The sequence below is a fragment of the Perca fluviatilis genome, chromosome 20 (assembly GCF_010015445.1).
Source record: "Perca fluviatilis chromosome 20, GENO_Pfluv_1.0, whole genome shotgun sequence".
Taxonomy (NCBI): domain Eukaryota; kingdom Metazoa; phylum Chordata; class Actinopteri; order Perciformes; family Percidae; genus Perca; species Perca fluviatilis.
In genome coordinates this window covers 25,213,938-25,236,523 of record NC_053131.1, presented here as the reverse complement: position 1 = coordinate 25,236,523, position 22,586 = coordinate 25,213,938, and the positions used below count along the sequence as shown (strand labels likewise).

The 22,586-nt window shown below is 41.0% G+C and overlaps 1 protein-coding gene across 1 annotated transcript; it reads right to left on the bottom strand.

The window, feature by feature from the left end:
• Positions 1–782: 782 nt before the first annotated feature.
• On the bottom strand, positions 783–21,435 carry LOC120549785 (SERTA domain-containing protein 4-like). The gene is made up of 4 exons (XM_039786913.1): positions 20,920–21,435; positions 6,019–6,191; positions 4,778–4,896; positions 783–4,037 (listed from the first exon to the last, which is right to left on the bottom strand). The coding sequence occupies exons 2-4, from the start codon at positions 6,170–6,172 to the stop codon at positions 3,129–3,131; spliced, it is 1,182 nt and encodes a 393-aa protein (XP_039642847.1). The 5' UTR covers positions 6,173–6,191; positions 20,920–21,435; the 3' UTR covers positions 783–3,128.
• Positions 21,436–22,586: the final 1,151 nt, after the last annotated feature.

Below are 22,586 nucleotides of genomic sequence, written 5' to 3'. Positions count from 1 at the left end.
CTCACCTCGCAACAGAGCTGTCAAGATGTTCAGACCCTGCGATTTAACCTCCCCACACTATTGCATCCTGCGTCGCACACACACACACACACACACACACACACACACACACACACACACACACACACACACAAACAAAATACACACACGACACAACACAAAAACAACACACACACAAAAAAAACACACACACACACACACGTACAATGGCTTAGCTGCTTTCAAGCAATCCGGAGCAATGTCATACAAAACCTGCACAGTATAAGGAATAATCCAGTAATTAGGGTGCACATGGTGAACACTATTAATGGATCAAAGGAACATTTAACTTAAAGCCCAGTAATGCCAGCAGATGCACACACAGCACAGTATAGACGGTCTTTAACCGTCATAATAACAAGTAATCATGAGTGAGGAATTCTATATATTTTTTAAATTGTCCCTGGCTTATGTCTAGGTTGTATGGAATACAAGGAGAAGTGTGTGTTTTAGAGGTACAATAGATATGACAGGGAGTGTAGGGAAGAGTGCGGAGGTGACTGCTCTGAGCGTAATGTCAAAAAGATTAACAAGAATGGAGCGGCAAAGTGACACCTGAGAGACATTTGGCGAGTGCAATAAGCTGTGGTACTGCACTCCACTGAACAGCAGACAGGATGGGAAGCAAGACAATAAGCAGACACACCTACGCGCACACACACACACACAGACACACATTGTACTGTGAACTAAAAAGGAACAGTGTACTGTGTAATGTAAAAGGAATAAAGGAGGAAGCAAGATCTTTTTAACATTTCTTTTACTGATCTTTACACTTGTCACAGAACATTACATAAAATTATCAGAACAGACTCGCTCTTTTGTTTTTTAATACCAGACAATGCAGTTACATGTTCTCGTCTCAGAAACAAATACTGCTCTGTCAATGTTTTTCATCTTTAAAAAATACCACCGATAATCATTGTGTTTTATCATTTAGGGTTCAGAGAAATTAAATAGGCTGAGTTGTCTAGTTGAAGATGTGTCACCGATGCTAAAACAGGTATGCAAACAAAAAGTTTTTGTTTTGTACATCCGAAAGAAGTGGCTAGGCAGGAATAATTCCACCTAACAAACCGACTGAGACCATCCAATTGTTGTACCTTATGGTACGTCACAAAGAAGAAAAAACGCTACTGACATAATCTTTACATTTTTAAACAACTTTGGTGTGGGTTTGTCATCAGTGTGAGGACCCTAATCTTCAGGCGAGACACACCAACAAACAAGAAACCACTGATCATGCCATCATGACAGAAAGGCTCATGTACGTAAATAACTGGTTTTGTATTGTATCTGTCCTTGATTGGGGTCTTTTAGTCAAGCAGAAAATGGTCTGTCAATGTTCTGCAACCACCCTGATTTTATCGAGAATACTTGGATTCCCTTTCTCGACTTATGCGCGCTCATTTATTAACACATTGTATCTTGCGTATGCCTTTTGCCACATAATCCGGCATTTATAAAGTAAGAATGTGACAGGCCTAATGAGTGGTGAAGCGGGCACAAGTATCAATATGCAAACGGATGTCGAACTGTGGGTGTGGATATCACGCTTGTGCGTGTGTGCCCAGCTGCACAATTATTGACATTTATGAAACAAAACCAGACGTACTTATGAAGGGAAATAATACGTATGCCAATTTCTGTCTATGCACGTAAACACTTTGAATTCCGAATCTACACAGAGTTTTATGCATCTGGCCCCACGAAGTAGCACCGTAAAACCACAGAGATATAACATGTTAATTAATGAGCTATAGGGGTGCTGGTAAGCAGATTTTGTTAACTTTCGTATTGATCTTCTCATCTAACTTTGCAAAAAAGCGTATAAGAAAATTTCTGAAAATGTTGATCTATTCCTTTAACTTCCAAATGGAGCTCACAGAAAAGTCTGACCTGTCCCGTTGCGTTTGCTACACGGGTAGATCTGTGACGAAGGTGACCGTTTAGATTTTATAATGCTGCAGACAGACGGCCACTCGCTTTTTTGGTAAAACCTCATCAATGGACAGAGCAACCAAACCATTAACAAGCCTTTTCTGATCGAATCTAACTAATGTAAAGGAGGATTTGAACACAATTAGCTTTTCAAGGCTTTAGCAACTGTCCTTGAAGTGCATTGTCAAGACAGGTAGTGCTAGAAAACATGCATTTTGAAGTAAAACAAACACAAAATACATTTTGGGGTGTGGACATTTAGTTTGCTTTGAACTTTCATACACTAAAAAAGAAATCCCTGCATTTAACTACATGCCTGTTTCCTGTTTTAGTCAAACGCAGTCACTTAGAATGCAAGATACTTAGTAACAAGAACAATTACATTAACACACAATATACATGTATCTATTAAAAACACTAAGGCACTTGAACTTGTCATTTAACATTTCCAATGTTCATGATTGTTGTCTCTTAAAATAATTTGAATACACATGGTGCCGCCACTGCAGCACAGTCACTCGCCATTGCCTGAGACAGCGTCAAAATCAACAGGCACACATAATTATGTGTAACCCATGTTTAAAAAAAAAAAAGAACGGCTTAAAATCAAGTTTAAAAATGCTACATCATATCTTGCAAACACACGCACAGAAGCACACGCACTCCCCAATCCACAACCCTTCATTTCATAGGCTTGTTTAGGGTCCTGAAACGAGACCGGTGCACCGATATAAAGCCCCACTAGTGACTTTTTAGTTTTGTGCTGTGGGGCTTGAAAATGGTCTTGGAGACCTTTCACTTCACCTTAGGGATTTAGGACCCCACCATATGTGACCTTAGCCTACGTACTGTAGTTGTTTGAGAAAACTTCTCAGTGCCAACAGTGGCCAAGAACTGTCTGTGTATTTTTGTTATCTGACCATAACACTGACAATATAGTTGAATGGAATGTATCTGTGTGCAATCCTGGAGTATATTAGACCATTAAAATAAAGCTGACTTGGCATTACTATAGTGTAGGTAGCTCACACCTTCTGCTGCTATGAGGAAAAATAATCTTCAACTGATGACAGTTGTCGTCATCATTAACTTTTCTTTCTATGAGAGAATGTAAGTAATGTATGGTGATAATTTCTAAGCAAGCGCAATCATTGTCTATGAGCCCTGCGGCGCCAAAAGCTGACCTTGTGGAGCTCCCTTTCTGTGGCAGTAGAGTCCCACTGACATGGTCTCACAACCTGCCCTTCCTCTTCTTCCTCCTCCTCCTCCTCTTCCTCCTCCTCCTCTTGCTCTCCCTCTTCATCCTCTACCCTATCTGTCATGCAGCTGTCCTCCTCTGTCCTTGTATGTGTGTGACCCAGCAAGTTTCTAGTCCTACTTTTCTGTCTTGACTTGTCCTTGACAACATCAAGGGAAGGCCCAGCTTCTCTTCTATCATCCTCTTCTTCTTCCTCCTCCTCCTCCTCGTCCAATTCCCTCTCTTCATCCTCTTCATTGTCCTCCTCCTCCTCCTCAACATCTTCATCCTCCCCATCATGCCCTTCTATGGCCACTGTCAGCCCTAACTTACTATGGCTAGCTAGTTGAAAAAAAGAGGAGGAGTGTGGTGTGGACGGGCAGGTCGAGAGTGCTGCATCGTACATGGAGAAGGGGAGGTGGAGATAGTGTCCTGCAGCAGCGGCCGCTGCGTAGATGCAGCAGCATGTCTGGGCACAGTCAGGGCGTAGATCCCCCTGTCCTCCACGGACCATTCGGAAGCGCTTGCGGAAGGGCGGTCCCGCTTGGGGTGCCAAACAGATCCGGGTGGGTACTGCTCCGCGGAGTGCCTGGTGAGCAGCGTTTGTGGTGGGTGCCGGGACGCAGGGGCCAGTGGTAAATGCTGGGTTGGGTGGGAAGCACCAGTCAGTGCTTTGGAGCAGAATCTCAGTTCGCAGGCGCCGAAGGAGGTTGTTGACGAGGACGGAGCGTCGGAGGAAGGCCTCAGGGTCGTCAATGAACCGCATCTTCTCCAGGGAGAGGCGCAGCACATGGGCACGCTCCTCCAAGACTGGGGCAACCTGAAGGACATTGTCCCATTAGATCTATGTAACCTGGTTAGTTAGTTTAAAAAGCCAGAGATCCAGATTCAATAATATTGCATTGCACAACCAATTTTAAATAACTTGTGTGTATTGCTTTTAATAATATTAATGCAAATCAAATTGCAAATCAACCCCTCAATATATGCAGGCAAATAAATCCCCCTTTTCAACTATCACACTTTAGGTTTAACATTAATTAACAACTCTGAAACATCTATTTTCCAAAACTCCTTTTATAATAAATCTGATCGGAGCACTTCTTTATGATGCTTGCATGCAGCGATGATTGTAGTCATTTTGAATAAGCACCAAAACCAATCCCTATTTAGTGCACTATATTTACTGACTGGCATTTTATTTGTAGGTTGGAATTCTAGGTGCAGAATTTATCCACTATAGAGCCCTCAGAAATGTCCATGTTGGAACAAAAATGCAGAATTATGATAAAAATCTCAAGATCACTAAACTATGTCATCATATCATATAGAGAATATTGGTTGAATAGTGATTTTGGACACAGTGACAGCCTTTGTACCACCAATAATTATAGTTAAAGAGTTAGTTAATTGGATGCTGTTTTAATTTGCATGACCTCACTCAAACCATAAATATCTAATAGAGACAATGACCTATAATTGGCCAAGAGTATGGCATTGTAATGAAGGCACTTAGGAACTGTACTCTGAATGTGAGAATATGAGTGTGTCAATACTTACAGTCTGGCAGTATGTCCTGAAGCTGAAGGGAGGCTCATCATCATCATCAACAAACTTCCTCTTGAAGTATGCAATCCTTGATACTGAAACATGATCAGGAACTCGCCTGCAGGGCGGTTCTGCAGACAGAACATACATTTAAATGTATTGTAATGACACACTGTAAGTGACTATCACACAATTTGCCAAATATGCTGTGAAAACAACATTAATATAGAACTCAGCTGCACACAAAGCCTGGGAACCAGACAAATCTGTGAGCTCATGTTTCATTTGCTCTGGCAGATGCGTCTGACCCCCCTCCCGTTCAGACAGATTTCCAGCCGACCAATCACAAACTGTTTATGTAAAATGGGGCAGGTTTGTGACGATGACAGAGTATCACTGTACTGTAGGTCCATCCAGTGTAAGCACCAGGCTCACGAAACTCAGATCAAACTGTCAAACTAGGCGGTGCTGATGAAATATGAATCAAGATTCTGTTATTGTATTAACTCTTTCCTGTCTCAAATAGATTTAGAAACAACTTTTAGTGTACTGTTTAGCTGTAATTGGAGAAGGTTTGTGAATTTTTTTTTTTCGCTTAGCACTACGTCACACGTTGCGTTGCTCTGATTGGTTGCAGGTCTATCTAATTGCGTCAGAGGCATTTTAGTCTGCACTCCCTTGGAAAACAAAATGAACCGAGAGGTTCCAGACTAATACGCTTTTGCCAGGCTACTGCACACCAGCTTTAACAATTTTTTTGCTGCATTAACAGAATAAAGCAGAACACCTTTTAGTTAAGGATACATTTTGAAGAAAACATTGAGTTGTTTTAGTCTAATCAGTTACCAGTCACCCTGGTTATGCTTGAGTAGAACCTCATGAAGTGACCTAAATGGCAGCAGGCTATTCTGGAAGAACAGCTTTCTTTGGTAACTCAGTTGATACTGAAATGACTGTTTGACCTGCAATATAATTAAACAAATCCTTAAATTACACCGACTATGCAATGAAAGCAAGTAAACCTACACTGTACTGCTGACCTGCTAACAGACACCTATAACTATGACAGCAGGGCTATGACAGAGACATACTGATGGATTGGGCAGACGGGTCTAATTGCCAGGTCTGAAAACCATGGACTATTGACCATCGTGTGTGGTGCAAAATCCTTGGTAAACCTTATCCATCTGATTAAATCCGGCTTACATAAATGACTGAATGAATACAGAAACATCTGTGTTTAGTGTCTGTACCTTGTGTACATTTCTCTTCAGAGCTGCATGGTGGGGCAGGGTTTGACAGGCAGGTCTTAGTGCAACGCTCCGATTCCCATATAGGCTTGTATGTGGAGAGCGGAGGGTCTCCCTCTGGGTCCAGGAAAGGATTCATGGACAAAACTAGGGTCATCTCTCTCTCCGATTCAGGTCTGGAAAAAAAGAGAATGGAAATCAGTATGATTAAACAAACAGCAAAGCTAGTCAAACCCATAATAAGCTGTGATTCTCAACAGAAAAACACTCCTTGATTATAAAATGACAATTATCAGTTATCTCTGTACCAGTTTTCACATTAACACACGTTATCGCCATAAATCTAACAAGCATTCTGCATATGCTATCCCAATGGTGTGGTAAATGTTAACAAGATGTTTGTCTATGATACTGGCAAATACGTCAGTGTTGTGTGTCTTCTGCGCAAGCTGCATGACAAATCTGAACGACAATAATGGTGAGCACTAAAAATTGGCAGATGGCTGGCAACTGATATGTGATATGCGTGGTACCGTTACAAGTGGGAACGCAGATGGAGAGATGACACCAACTCGCACCGTGAATTCCCTATTGATTAGTTGTTAGAGAGTTAGAGAGATGTTTGACGCGCGCTTGGTGTATTGGATCCTATACATCAAGTCTGGAAAGCTGTGTCACAGCATGGTCTTCTATAAGGCAAAGGAGATGTGCACGGTGCCAGTAGGTCCAGTGCACAAGGTAAACAACTTGACAAAAGGTATCAAACAGGCACAGTTTGGTTTTATTTTCATCCTGATTTTTGTTAGTTTCCACATAATACAAATAGTGATATTACCTTATGGTTTAAATGAAAGTGATGCAGATAAGAAGAAACATGAGAAGGGCACATTACATGGCAGCGAGTAGCACTAGGCCGCCAACTGAGCTGTTTTCAATCTGAAAGCAGAGCCCTACTGTGACGACACTGAGGGGCCTAAGAGCCAAAATCTGTTGTAAATCTTTGAATCCGAGGAGAGAAACTCTATCATCCTTTTGATCACAGTGAATGGCTGCCATTTGGCTTGCTGTTGACTCCTCCTCTTCATGCAGAATGCAAAGCCAGCTGTTTCAGGCATCGGCGGCCGGACCTCCTTGTCACCGCCTTTCCTTTTCAAAGCTTCTCCTGCCCCTCCCCTACCTGCCCACATGAACAGATATCCTCACCCATAACCCAGCTTGACAGAACCAAATGGAGTCGACACCATCTCAGCCTCACCCGTTGGGTAGCTGATTAAAATGTCCGCTTCAATAAGCTCCCTGCTTTGCTTGGATGAACAGTTTTATTTCTGTGTGCTGCCTTTCTAGTGTTTGCTTTTAACTGACTAATCAGACACACCTGAAGCCACTGAAACATCACCTTAGGCAATGCCACTCCTCCCAAACCTATCTAGCCAGCCCCAGGGTGTAATAGATTACATAGGACCGCATTACATTTGATGTTTTCTAAGGGTTCAGCGAGCATCCTTTAATATCAACAGTGCAGTACAAGGTCTGTATTACTGCAAATGCTGCACCAATCCATCTGTCAATGTTATGCTCCATCTTATATGAAAAGACCCTCCTGTGAACTGACACTTTTATTGTGGTCAGAGCTGCGTTGTTGGGTGTAATAGCCAGTAGGGCCTCCCAGGACAAACTACCCACAAAGAGTGGTTCAAGAATTGACCGCTAGGAGTTGGCGATATAGTAAATGTTGCAATGTCAATATACTGTGTGTGTGTGTGTGTGTGTGTGTGTGTGTGTGTGTGAGTATGTATGTATATATATATATATATAGTGATATTTAGCCCCCCCACACCTCTCCCCCATGCTTAAATGCAATTACAATCTTGCTAACTTTTGATAATAAACACAAAGCAGAGGCTCATGGGAATGTCAATGGTTTTGCATTTCTTTGTTGTACACCAAAAAAATAATTAGCTTGTGTCAATTTGTTCATCTTTACAATACTGTAGTTTGCTATTGTAGTTTCACATTGTCTGTAAACAAAAATTTTCCGATATGTGTCATCATAGATTGTGATCCCAAATATTACATTTTATTTAGTATTTTTTGTCTCGTTTGTATTTCTTGGCCAGATTTTTTATGACCAAAATTACTGTAACACCAATTGAGAGTGTTTGCAGGTGGGAAGCTGGTGAGGTATCACATTCTTCTGGTTGGTGGGAGGGCGGTGCGGAGTGGTTGAGATCTCGGAGGGACATGCATCAACCTTTGGTGTGTAAAAAGAAGGAGCTGGTGACTCCATGTTTATCAGAGGAGACACATGATTGTCTACATTTGCTTCAGGCCAACAACTTGTGTGTCAACGGAGGACTCAAAGGACTGTAGCACAAAATTCTACTTTTTTTGTGGGGGGGGGCAGGGGGAAAGACAAATTACTGTACAGTTTACTTCCACATATAGCATATGGAAGGGCTGGAGGGAGAATCCAGCTAAAAGACAGTAAGTTTTCTTCTCTTTGACCAGTGAAGCCTGGAACTCAGCTATTCCAGTTTGGGTCTTAATCCATATTGATTATTCACATTTCATGACATGTTGTCACAGATAGATTCCACTGATGAGGCTCCCCCACCAAGGACCACCAACTAGGGCCAATTATGTCACTGTTTCTGAGCGCTAGTGCCATGGTTAATTAGCAGCTTTAGCCCTTCTTATTTCCCCCCGAGCTGCTTTTTTACCCTTAGCTATTTTCCCCTCCATCACCTCGCCTCACTGCTGCTGTTGCTACGTTTGCTTGGGCACAAAGAAACAAGCATGCCATCACTCCCTCTGCCCTCTTTAGGGACCTCCATCTCAACATCCCCCTCCCTCCCTCCTTTATCACCTCTTTCATCCCCGTCTCAACCTCCCTCTCTCTTTCTCGCTGACATCCTTTCAACAGCGGTCACAGTCGACAGCTCTCCGAACCAGGGGGGTGAAAAAAACTAAACAATAAGAATACCGACAGAGCAGCTTCCCTACATGTACAGCGATACTTCTTGTTCTTCAAAGACAAGGAGGAGGAGGGGAGACAGTGTGAACAAGTGTGTGTGTGTGTGTGTGTGTGTGTGTGTGTCTGTGTCTGTGAAAGAGGAAGGGAGAAATGGGGGTTCAGAAATAAAAACAAGGAACGAGGAGAGAAAAATCTCCCTGGGGGGGATACCTCTCTTTCTCCCTTTCTCTCTGCATCTTGCAGGAATGTGAGAGTGATTGAGAGTGAGTGTAGGCTGCGTGTGTGTGATTGTGTTTAACAGAGTGTGTATTTGAGGAAAAAGAAAAAAAAGAACCTGCGAGCATGCACGTGTAAGTGTGTGTGTGTGTGTGTGTGTGTGTGAGACACTGCTAACCTCTGTTCACTCTCCTTCTGGCTTTATCCCTCTCATCCTCCCTCTCTCATAGCGTCCCTACTCTCTATCTCTCCTTCTTTTTCATTACACCCTTTGATGATGAGAAGTTAATTGCAGTGCCAGGGCATGAGACAAACCGTGGGAGGGAGACAGAGAGTGATAGAGAATAGGAAGAGAGAATGGGGAGAGGTGGAGATAGAGGGAGGGCTGAGGGATGGATGGATAGAATGAGTCAAGGAAGGAAAGATAAGTGCCTTAGGAGCCTTGTCATGAGTGGAGACGGATCGCCCGCAGGGATGATTTCTGCTGCTGTGATTGACTCACTCCCTCCAGCGCTGAGATAGTCAAGCACACACACACACACACACACACACAGCTTGTAGTGTCCTGAATTATTTCAGAAGGAAAGTCAACGAAGGCACTGGATTTTCACACATATACAGTAGGTGTTTATGTATCTTCCTCAAACAAGGCTATTTTTGCTATTCACAGTTGAACAATAACCAATGTCATGACAATTTTGAAGCTTTTAATTGCACATTTTCTATTACAGTAAATGCTGGTGTTTAAACTCTCTGGTGGACAAACTATGTTATAGTCACAATGTTTCTAAATTACCTCAAACATAGTCTGGCTTACTGCCATGTTATGTTGTTCACAATAATACTGATATCCTTTTCATATCATGATATATGAAGATATTCATATCATGATAATGCTAACAGGGTTTCCTGCAGAAAATTTGTTAGTTAAGGTGGTAGGGTGGGGTGCCCGGGTAGGTCAGTTGGTAGAGCGGGCGCCCATATGTAGAGGTTTACTCCTCAATGCAGCGGGCCTGGGTTCAACTCTGGCCTGCGGCCCTTTGCTGCATGTCATTCCTTCCTCTCTCTCTCCCCTTTTATTTCTTCAGCTGTCCTGTCAATAAAGGCCTAAAAATGCTCCAAAAAATAATTTAAAATAAATAAATAAATAAAAAAAGGTGGTATGGTGGGGGTTTGCCCTCAGACTGAGGTGAGGGGGTGCCAATTTCAATACCTCAGTTTCGATGACGGTTCCTTAATCCCTTTCAACATCAACAAAAATACATTAAACACAAAACTTTTATTTTCCACCTTAATTGTCAATCAAAACAGTTATCAAAATTAAAAAATTCTGTTAACACTGCACTGGTTGTGCTTTTGGATAGGGGAGCGCCAGTCAGGATTGGTATTAATGCGAACTTTAAAAATTTACAAAAAAAGGGAAACTTTTTTGCCACAACCTGAACATATTATAAATAAATAAATAAACAAATGACACTGTGTACCGGCTAATACTGAACTAACTAAAATGCAAAGGAATGTAAAGAACAAAGACTTTTTAGTGCAAACTGCATAATGACACAAACCTTTAACACTAAACTTGGTGATTGCCCTGTTTGAACTAATGGAGAACCAACTTAAGTGCCAACGAATGTAATTGAATTGCCTTGTTGCTGAAAGGTGCTGTAGAAATGAAGATGCCTTGCCTTACAACCTCAGCCTGTCAGTCAATCATCAGGGCACAGAAACCACTGTTGTGCCTGCTCGTCTCAGAGGAAGCGTCGCCGCGAGCGCTTTTGCCTCGCTATTAATATCATATCGCAGCAAATGGTGGCTGCGTGAAGTTTTGAAAAACTGTAACCACAATTGAAACCACTTTATCGGCATTGCCGTGACTCTCTGTAGGGCCGACGTGGTTTGCCCGCACCTCTGTGTATGTGTCGGAGCTCCGATCTCTGTCAATATGCAGTAGGGGTGATACGGTTCATGAAAAAACATCCGAACCGCTCGGTCCACTTGTCTTGGTTCGGAGCGTGTGTGTGCCGTACGGTTCGACGCATGCGCAATGTAGCCTCGTGCCCGTATGTGACCTCAGACTGCTGTGTTTCCCTTTCGCGCGAAAGAAGAGGTGTGGACAAGTTACCAACAAAACGTACAGCGAAAGACCGTGCAACATTTCAGGCCATCCTGCCAACCTGTATACTTTTTAACATCACTGTTCTGTAACGTAACGTCTCTGCAGTGGGCAGAGCTGCTCAGTTGTCCCTGCGACTTACGTGCGCACACACAAACACACGGTGGATGCAGGAAAAAACGGACATGAGATGTATACTGGAGGACCTGACAGCTACACTTGTTATTGTATATATATTGTTGTTGTTATATACGCATATATATATATATATATATATATATATATATATATATATATATATATATATATATATATATGCGTGCAATGGGCAATAAGTACTTTATCAAACCGTATGACTGTGTGTCCCAGCCCAGGCCAGGATAGGAAATTAACTAACAATGTAAACTGTTTTTATGTTTAACGTATTCTGACTTATTCAAAAGACGGAGCTTTAAGAGTTCCTCTCTTTTTCTTTTAAAGGATACATTTTTGTAAGAACTACACTGAAGTTGGCAGTTTGATAAATGCAAGTTATTTCAATTGATATTCTATAATATTTCAATCTTCATGTGCTAAAAAGGCACATTCCTGTAGATGGCAATACACATTTTCCTTTTTTTGCCAAATAAATGAAAAGCTTGTTGAAATCATCAATGTCTTCCCTCTTGCTGTATCAAAACCTAGCTTTCCTCAGAGATGGTCCCAATAATGTCCTTAAAGTCAAGTCAAATTCAATTTGTGCATGATTACATGATATAACTATATAATGATTTAATACTGTATCCTACATTGTGGATAATTAAGCTATATATCATATGCTGAAGTATATTTCTGGAGTGTTAAAGATTAAAAGAAAAAAATAACAAGAACCATACAGAACCGAAAACCGTAACCCTAAAACCGTGATACGAACCGAACCGTGGGTTTTGTGAACCGTACCACCCCTAATATGCAGAGAGGACAGATAAGCTTGCGCTTACGCGCTCAGACGTTTTTGGAACCGAAATTTGGCACCGAGAGATAAATAAATAATTTTTTGTGACGACGTAGTTAATGCGGCAGGGTGGTGTTGCTAAGGCGGCCGCCTTAACTGCAAAGTGCTGCGGGAAACCCATGCTAAGATTCCAACCTGTTAACGTAATTGCCTGTTAATGTTAGAGATGTTCCGATACCAATACCAGTATCGGCTCCGATACTGCCTAAAACGCTGGTATCGGTATCGGGAAGTACTGCACCGATCCGATACCACGTAATGACCTAAGAAAATCTACGTTAAAGGTGTTTATTTATGTTCTTTTTCCGTTATAACTGACTGTCAAACTGGATAATAAAAGAAAGTTCTGTGACATTCATTGTTTGTGTTTGCTCATGTTTCACAAAGAGTTTAACCTGAGCCAGACAGACAACAAAGATAGAAATAATATCACATCCATACAGGGTTAGTAGTATACAGCTGTTAAAACATAATAAAATATATGACACATTCGTATCAGATCAGTACTCGGTATCGGCCGATACGCAAGTTCAGGTATCAGAATCGGTATTGGGAAGCAAAAAATGGTATCGGACCATCTAGTTAATGTTGTACTATGTTGTAGGATTAACTGTATATTTCATACAGAATCAATGGTTGTTTACAAACCAAAGAATGTATACTGACTTAAAACTATAACTTATTTTGCTGTGATTGTATGTTCTTAAAATAAATAATAACATTTTGTTTAGTATTTTGTTATATCATCAAGAAAATTATTATCGCAGATATACTCTGAAATACAGCCAGGCTATACTCTAGCACTGACACGATGCTGTGGAGATAGGTCGGGCAATGCGGGACTACTGCATTTCTGTACTGCAATGTCTTGTTATATTGGCCGACATATACACTGGTAACAATATATCTGCACTAGGCCAATATCAGCCTTTACGTAGTGTGTTCCGCAACACCTAAATTAATCTGACTGTTCACTTTACTGTTGAACTTTGTAAAGTTTTCAGGTTTTCTATGTTGTACTAAGCAAAGACATTTTCATTTTATGCACATACACCCCCTTGTTGCAGGTCTTCGATGTGAGCACTGTATTCCCATCGGAACCTACTTGTCTTCTCGTTTTGTAGCCCAAATTGCTTCGCAATATCCACAACAGGTTTTTATGATGAAAGTGGTGCTGTCTCTGGTCGCAGGTATTTATGTTACAGTATCAATGTGGGTATTATATGACCATCCACTCTGCAAACCACCACCTGTGTTTAAAATTGATCTGAAAAATAAACAGTAAACGGTGTAAGAATATATAGGGTAGCTTTTAGTTTATTTGCTCATTATCTTGATTCTGTCAGTTGTGGCTTTTGAGGAGTGTTTAGAGGTTCCAATTACTTGCCCTCACTCTATGTTTAATAAAAAAGCATTCAAAGAAAAACTGGTATTTAGGCCAAAAGTGGGGGTAGATTTCATTTGTTCAATGACTCTGGAGGAGTATGAAACATGACTCTAATAAACCTTGTGCTCTCTCTCTTTTTTTCTGCGGCCTCAAAAATGCTAATCGATCCAGCATGTGTTTGACAGTGTATGCTGCATCACTTTGTGTGTGTGTGTATGTGTGTGTGTCTGTGTGCGTGTGTTTTTTTAATTATTTACTCCCTGTTCTTTTGGCCAGGTTTCCGGCAGGTTTTGGCAAGTGTTTCCGAGCCTTTGGGGAACAGATAGCAGTGAAAGAGTTCATGTTTGTGGATTTCACATCAAAATAGATCCCAGACTGCCTGAGAGGGTCTTCACAGCACTCACGGGCATGCAATGTGTCATGACTTAACAACTGCACAGAATGAGGCTTATACATTGCGCAACAGGGAATTCTGCAGAGGACATAATTGGTACGATTTTGCTCCGCCATATTCTATTACCACAAATGACATGAGGACACACCCAGTGTAAATAAAGACTTACATACTGCATACCCACACTGAATATGCATTCATGTTTACAGTCCAAGATCTCTGTCACCATAATTAATCACAAGTATGTGTCTCTGGGCAAAATAGTTTTATTACTTTTCCTCTTTTGTGTTGCAGTAAAATTAGCAGCACATTGTAAGAATAAGTACTCGTCATCTGGTTTAAACCAAAACTTTTTCAAACCACTGGACTGCAATGTCCTCACTTATGTTGAGCTAATCCATTCTTTTCTACTTAGCACATTTTTCCCAAAAATGAACAATTCTCTGCCTGATTCTCTAGCTTAACATTCGACTTGGTTAAGCTGATGCACATCGATTGTTACCGATTCTCTGTAAAGGAAGTGGTTGAACACAACGGTTCAGTATGACAAATTACATGATAAAAAGAACATACAGTAATATGATGTATACTGAGATATACAGTAGGAATAACTGTGATTATGTGTGATTAACTATCAAGTCCTAGTAAAATAAATACTACAAAAATGTGGTATGCAACTCACTAAACAAAGGAATTTACAACACTAATCTAAACCATTTTAGCAAAGAATCAGATGATGATTTCTCAGCTCATTTAAACTTCTGAAGAGGTTCTCTAATCCTATAGGATACTTAATATGTGTATCAACTTTGACTTGATGACAATGTGAAGACACTTAAATGGTTTTACAGTAATGGATACATGTAGTTTATGTTGAACCATGTGCCGGGCCTTACAGCTCATTTCATTGGTGAGACAGTAGGGCTGTATCTTTATTTGCAACTGTGAAGAAATAGAGGGTTTAAAAAAAAGCTGGGCAGCATTCAAATGTTGATTTAGAATTTGGATGTCAATGTTATGAATGAGGCTTTTGAAGCTTCAAACTATTCGGTACAAATGTATAAAGCACTGGGGAGGGCGCGTTCAGTAAGTTATGCGCATATGTGCAAAGTAAGACGAATCCTTTTTCTAAGTCACTCTTGACAATGTCAACTCTTGAGAGTGTCAGCTTTTGTGTATGTCAATACACATCCCAGACAGGTAGGAGTGTGTGTGTGTGTGTGTGTGTGTGTGTGTGTGTGTGTGTGTGTGTGTGTGTGTGTGTGTGTGTGTGTGTGTGTGTGTGTGTGTGTGTGTAGTGACAGTTTGTGTGGTGGACCAAATCTAAGCAATACATCTCCACAGTGAGAAGATAAGTGGGCGTAGCCCTGAAAGAGCTGCCTGTGTTTGCCTTGACAGGAGCTTCAACAGCAAGCTTTCTCGGAGCTCTGTGATCTCACGGCAGGCACTTTGAATCTCGCAGGAAGACAGAGAACTTGAGAACTGGCAGCGCCTTCCCTGCTCTCTTGCATTTCTTTTTTAGCTGGATGCCTGCTGCCTTTGCTCACACAGCGACTGAACGGTGACGTGATTTGACAGGGCCACTGAAATCTGTCACATGTGGAGTACCTGTTGCATCTTTATAGTGCTACCTGGTCACCTGCATCACTTTGATGCTTAGCCTTATAAATCCTTGCTTCTCTCTTGCATTACATCTACTCGACTGCAAAAACATTAAATCTAGGAGCAATTGTGCATGATTTCACTGAAAATCCAATCAAATATAACACCTTTTCAGAAACGCATTTGGCTATACAAAGTATAAAGAAATTTGGGAGCTAATCCACAATATAATTAGGGCTCAATTAATCTCTTAATGATTTTCTTTAGCACTTTTGCTACTAGATTCTACAATTAATTATCAAAATTGTTGCCAAAAAACTTCCTGTCAATTGACTAATCGAATAATTGTTTCAACTCTAACTGCCCATTCGTGTACAGACATAAAAAAGAATGCCACATTTAGAAACCTGTTATTTAATGCCACCACAGAGCACTGACAAGTTTATTTTTCAATTGTAAAAGGTTTGCTGGCTGGGTACCGAATGCAATACTTTTAGGCACCGACCGAATTGCCTCCTTAGTATCGCTTATCGAAAAATGCCTCGTCATTCAATACCAAATTTCAATACCTAAGGAGCAAATCTCATCAGCATCAGTGAGCCAATAAGCACGTAGCATACTTCTACCAAGATCTTATAAAGCTGCTGATTGGCTGTCTAACGTTACACGTTGTAGAGGCATGCAGGAAAAACTCTACGTTATGCACGTAATGTGACGTAATGTGTAATGTTGTAATTTCTTTTTGTTAAAATTGTTTTCTAAAATTGGTATAGGAAAAAGTATTGTTGAGGAACCGGTATCGAAGTCACGGTATTGGTATCAGTATCGAAAATTTTTGAACGATACCCAGCCCTACAAATAGCAAGGTAGTTTAATTGAAAAAAAGAGTTAAGAGCATTTCTTTTCTAGGCAGATATGCAATCCATATCATATTACCCTGAGCACATCCTGACACAATACAGCCATAAAATAGCAATCAGAAAGCATGCTAATGACAAATAAAGTGAATGACAAAACATCATCTGATGTTGATCATCATACTGTAACTGAGAACTCAAAGCCAACGTACAGCCCGCTTCTTCTCAATATGGAGAAGCTACATCCCATTAATATGTCTGTTGGCGTGGGGGTGGAGAGCGTGCAAGAGGAGAGACCAGATAGAGAATAGATAATAGGTGTCATGACATCAAGTTCTCCTTCAGAGTAGCAACAACAAGACACTGTACGCCATGAATCAAAATTGAGACAGTCAAATAGCAAGCAATTAACCCCCTGCTAGTACAGTGGACTGCAGTTACACGGAAACACTAGAAGAACAGCCACGCTGGGCAAATTACACAAAAGATGCTTTGCAGAGGCATGCTCAAAAAAAAATCAATCAGTGCAAAAACATAACTATGCTTTTGAAGCTTTCACAAAAACCTTAATAAACTGACAGCCTTTTTGATAACAACAGGATCAATGGCTACACATAGGGCTCTTCCTCTACATATTTACAGTATGTGTGACATTAGATCCTTATATACAGTAAGAATTTGAGTAGGATTAGGGACACTAATGTACAGTAGTTGTTTTGTGTGCCTTAAGTAAGACTTGTAAACCCTCTTTTTAGAAAATCAAACAGCCTGGATGTCTTCAGTGTGTGAAGAAAGGGACTAAAGCAGCTTCAATGGGACGTCAACAAAGCTGCATGTCTGGGGCTGGTTCAGTAAATGAGACACTTGCCTCCTTGTGCACATGATGGCCATGCATATTTGCAAAATGTGTTTTCAGGCTTGACAAATAAACATGCTGGGTGATATCTTTGGACTCTTTTCTAAAATTACTTGCATTATTTTTTTTCACTTGTTCTACTATTATTTGAGCCAAGAACAGTAAAGGCTTAATGCACAATAGCAATGCTTTGTGCCACAATTCAAAGTTCAACTAGGTTGTAATTAGACGTAGGTAGCTACGTACTGCCCTGTTTGGACCGGAAGTGGATGAGTCAGTCCCAAATGTGGCAAGGCCAATTATACACAAAACAGAATAGTGATGGTCAAATCGCCTAGCCCCATAATCAATAAAGGCATGTATGGAGTTCTAATTGGTACTTACAAACATATATATTATGCTGATGACATTTACTCGTCCTTATTAATACGGAACAATCTGTCCACATTTTACTTCTCCATTCAGTTTGGTCATACTGTATGTGAATCGGAATGAGACTCAAATAATTTCACTACACAAAAGTAGAAATAGCCTTTTAACAAATTATGTTAACATTTCAGACTTAACGGTTTTATTATCTAAATTAAGGTTTTTCCAGACTTCTTAAGATGTTGGATAAAAATAACAAGAAGCATCCTCCTCTGCCCTTCCACTCTTATGCTGTGTTATGTTGGTATTCTCTTTTGGTTCCATCTTATATTGTGTTTGTGCTAGCTTGCAGCCTGTCAGGAGTCATCAGAGCAGCTTGCAGTTGGTGGAGGGCCGTCTTGGCCGCGGTGGCGTGACTAAGCTGCGCTCAGGGCCCCCAGGGTTTTGCCCAGCGCTTTTCTTGCTGAGTGGTGACACATGTGTTGTGGCAGGGCAGCTGTACGGAGCTGCATTATGGACAATCTGGGGATGGCTTGTTGTGGCTGTGAGGGTTAACGGGCCAGAGGTCTGTGGGTACGTCACTGCAAGAGGTGTATGCAGCACATTACAGTAAAGGCAGATAAGTGCATCGGTATGTGTTTATTAAAAAAGAAACCTAACCACCAACCTAAGGTTGTTTTCAAAGCTAAGGAAAGGGGTCTGAAATCCACCACAAATATGGTACCACTTATGATAAGTGATAAACGCTGACACCTGGAATGTGAAGCATTTTGAACCAGCGTTTGTACACGTTGTATTAATTCAGTCTCGTCTAAACAAAAATCCTGCTCTTATGCAGGTCTAAATTCATTACAGACGCACAGAGTTAAGTATTAAAAGGAATCTTTGGGGGAAAAAAAATACATTTTTTGGAGTTACAACAGGACTTTTAAGGAGTACGATCTCATGTAGTAAATGCAGTTATTTTCGATGGAGGTGAAGTCATGGTTAAGGTCTCAGCAATATATAAATGTCATGTCACACCTTCCTCTATCCTTTCCTCTAAAGTTGTCCACCTTTAGTCGTGTGTCTTTCTGGAGCACAAAGGCGTATTCATGATGGGGAAGCGGTGCCTGAGGGGAAAAAAGAAGTCTGGGGCTACACCCTTCAGTCCTCTCTCTCTCTCTCTCACTCTCACTCTCACACACACACACACACACACACACACAAAAGCAAAAGCAGCTCAACTTGTCTTGGCTGAGACCTTTTACACAAAACAGAGCAGAGAAAGAGAGGGACAAAGGGAATGAGATGTGAAGCCATCCTATTTCTTGTTAAATATAATCACCAATGACATTTCATTAGAATTTTTGTCTTTCAGTGGTAACCTAAACTTTCCTTTGTTCAGTAATATATATTATGTACTGCTGTACACCTGGTGTTTCTGCTTTATTGGCAGATTACGAACCATTACAGGTTTGTGTATGAACAACACACTTCAAGTGCTGTTAATGTTATGCACGGCAGCGCATCTGCTAAAAGGTAGCCTTTAAAAGATGTATCAAAATCTCCTTCAGCGTACACTAAGTGTCTGCTATGAGCCATGTTTTGAAATGCTGCTCCAGATGTGAGTCTCTGCGCCCCGCTGAGAGAGATGAATGGCTAGGGGGGCTGCAGGCTACCTACAGGTTCACATCCTTAATGAGCAGAAGAGTCTGCTGAGAGCAAGATATGATTGATAGCGCTGCGACAGAACTGGTAGAGGGGAATTGCAGCGAGGTCTTTTGATAAAGACGATGGGGCGGAGGGCTTTGGCAGGCGGCAAAGAGAAGGAATCTGGCATCGGACTTGCCCGAGCTAGATGCCAGGAACCCTTCCACCATGCTGCAAAGCCGGAGCGCTTCCTCTTGTTACAGCCCCTCTTCTCTGGTCTGTTAGTTTAATCTGAGCTGGATGTTCCCCCCTGTTGCGTGCCTCACTATATTCCACATAACACACTTTTCCCTCCAAGGGAAACAAATAGCAAAGGTGGAATTCCTGGCAAGTTACTCCGGATGTTGTTGGCAGTGAGTGGAGGTGAAGCGCATCCAACCCTGTTACCAACCCACTGCGCACAAAGCCCTTCTTTTACCAAAACGGCATAAAGAAAGGGAGAGACAGAGGGGAGATTGGAGGATATTTATTGCTCTAACTCCATAAGACTGTCTACGTTTGAATTTTATAAATCCTCTCTGGGGCCAACGGGGTGTTAATGGTCCACACTGAGTGAGTCAATGCTTGTGACACTGAGTCTAAGACAGCACAGAAATGACATCAAGGAGAGAATTAGAACAGAAGCTCAGAATTCAGCTAAATCGTCTAAACCCGCTTCCTTTCAGAAGGCAGCAGTAATACAGGCAACCGCCACTTCAGGATTTGCAGCCAAGAGCGGTCCCCACAAAATAATGAAGTGAGACTGGATGGATGCCAGGAGGGTGGCTGGTTATGTCAGCCTGCATAATACTGTATGTTATAGACCAGGGTCTCTGTCAGCTATTGAAAGCTCGGATTCTCATTAATCCTGGGGTATCACATCCAATCATTCTACAACAGGTTTATCAAAACCTGTACTCAGCTCAGTGAACATTGACTTATCCACGTTGCATTGACTAAAGCAATTTAGCTAAATCAACAGAATTACCTTCAACAAAATGTTTAATTTTAGGTAGCTTTTTTTTCTGCACTTGTCAACATTGTACTGCCATTGTTCACCTTGCTTGATTGGAATTTTAAATTAAACATAACTCCTCTGAAAATCATTTCGTATGCAATTCATTTTTCAAAATAACCTTAACTTAACAAGAAGTTATTGTTTACCTCTCAGTGTAACCTCATTGATTGGCATATGGGCGTCAACAAGGTATAACGTCGTGTTGGCACTTGCCAAAATTGAGTTTGAGTCCAAATGGGATGCTGTGTTTGAATAATTCTTACATTATGGAAGACAAAGACACACACATTTGAAGTCATATATAAACAACCTATATGAGAGAGCGTTTAGGAATAACTTATGGTGGCAAAAAAACATTATAAAGCCTACTTCTACTTTTCAATACTAAAGCCACTGAACCTGATACTCACACGACTAAACATTTTTGACACATTTAGCTCAATGTTAGCTTACCTTTCTTAAACTGTTTGGACCTCGTCCTCGGCTCCACACTTGCTTTGTGATAACGACTGAAATCCAAGGTGCGTTGATGAAAAATGTCCTACTGAATAAAGACTATACCGTATCCTTCGTTGGCAGCGCGTTGTTCTAATTTTAGCCGACTAGCAGACACGCGAACCACACTTGCGGTTTAAATACCACTTATGTAATTACTAGTTAATTAGCTACTTGTCTAAATACTTATCATTAAGCGCGCGCGTTTCACAGTACCAGCGCGAAGCATCCCCGCGCGCTTTCCTCGCTGGCAAATGTAGACAGCTGTTGTTTTTCTTTTCCTCAATGGAATTAAAAAGGTTGGCTTGTGTTGTTTCGGTGGTGTGGTAGTCCATTCAGGGTGGTTTCCCATGCAGAAGGTTCCGAGCAGCTCACGTCGTTACGGCTGGGTCGACAGTTCATATCAATATGTGGCGGAGAAAACAACACCAGCGTCGCAGCTTCATCCCTTCCAGTCAACTACTGCTGAGGAGTTCAGGTACTCCTCGGAATTTCCCTCACTTTATTGGTACTTAGATTGTAAGTGAATAGTCAGTGACTGACAACTTATTGTTGCATCTTATACATTGATGATCCTTTTTGATTTTGTTTATGGCAACGATTCTTGTAATTATCGATCAACAATACAAAATCAAATGATATTTAATTTACTATCATTATGACCAAGATAAGTAGGCTAGCACCCCTTTCAATGCTTGAACCAGGGATTTTTTTTTTTGCATTTTTGATTGAAACATGTTGTCTTGATTAATCAAAATAGATAATATGCTCTTCAAAAATATGCTTTTTTGGTTCGAACTTCATTCCAAAACCCCAACATATTCGATTTACAGCCTAATCCAAGACTGTGAAGAGCAGCAAATTTAAGAACCTGGAACCATCCAATGTTTGCCATTTTTTATTAATTAATTAATTAATTAACTTTATCAAAACAGTTGCCACCTAATTTTATATTTATTAATCGAGAGATCGACTACTCATGCAGCTCTCTTTTTTTTTTCAATGTCAATTGAATAATCACTTCAGCTGTAATTGTTTCATTGATACTAGAGGATTGATTTCTTGTGTTTGTAGGCCCACTTACAGAAATATTACTCAGTAATCAACCCAGCGATTCACATAGAGCCTACATACATACACCAATTTGACCTCATACTTGCTGATTAATCTTTTAGTCTCCTAAATGTCACACTATTCCCAAATTATTTGAGTCCGTGCACGAAATTAATTAGTAATTGTCATTATTCCAACAGCACTTGAAGGCAACCTAACACTTTTTTTAGACTGGTTGTGTGTTGGAGATCTGCTCTGCAGGGATGTGACCGACAAAGAGAGGGGAGGGAGCAAGCCCCTCTCATCTGTCATGCATTTTCCCCTTTGATTCAGCAGCAGCCACTGAATCTTATTTTCCAGCATTTCTTCTCCCCCTGGACGCTTTGTTCTGTGTTCAGCTGTGGAATGTGCTGGAGAACAGTTAATTGTAAAAACCTTATATCTCTGATCTTGTTTTCTCTCTTTACCTTTGTTTTACAGTAGGCCCTTTGCTAAAGCCACTAAAAGATTCAGGTATGTGCCAAGATCACACAAAGCAGAGGCATCAATTCAGTCAGACCTACATCACGCAA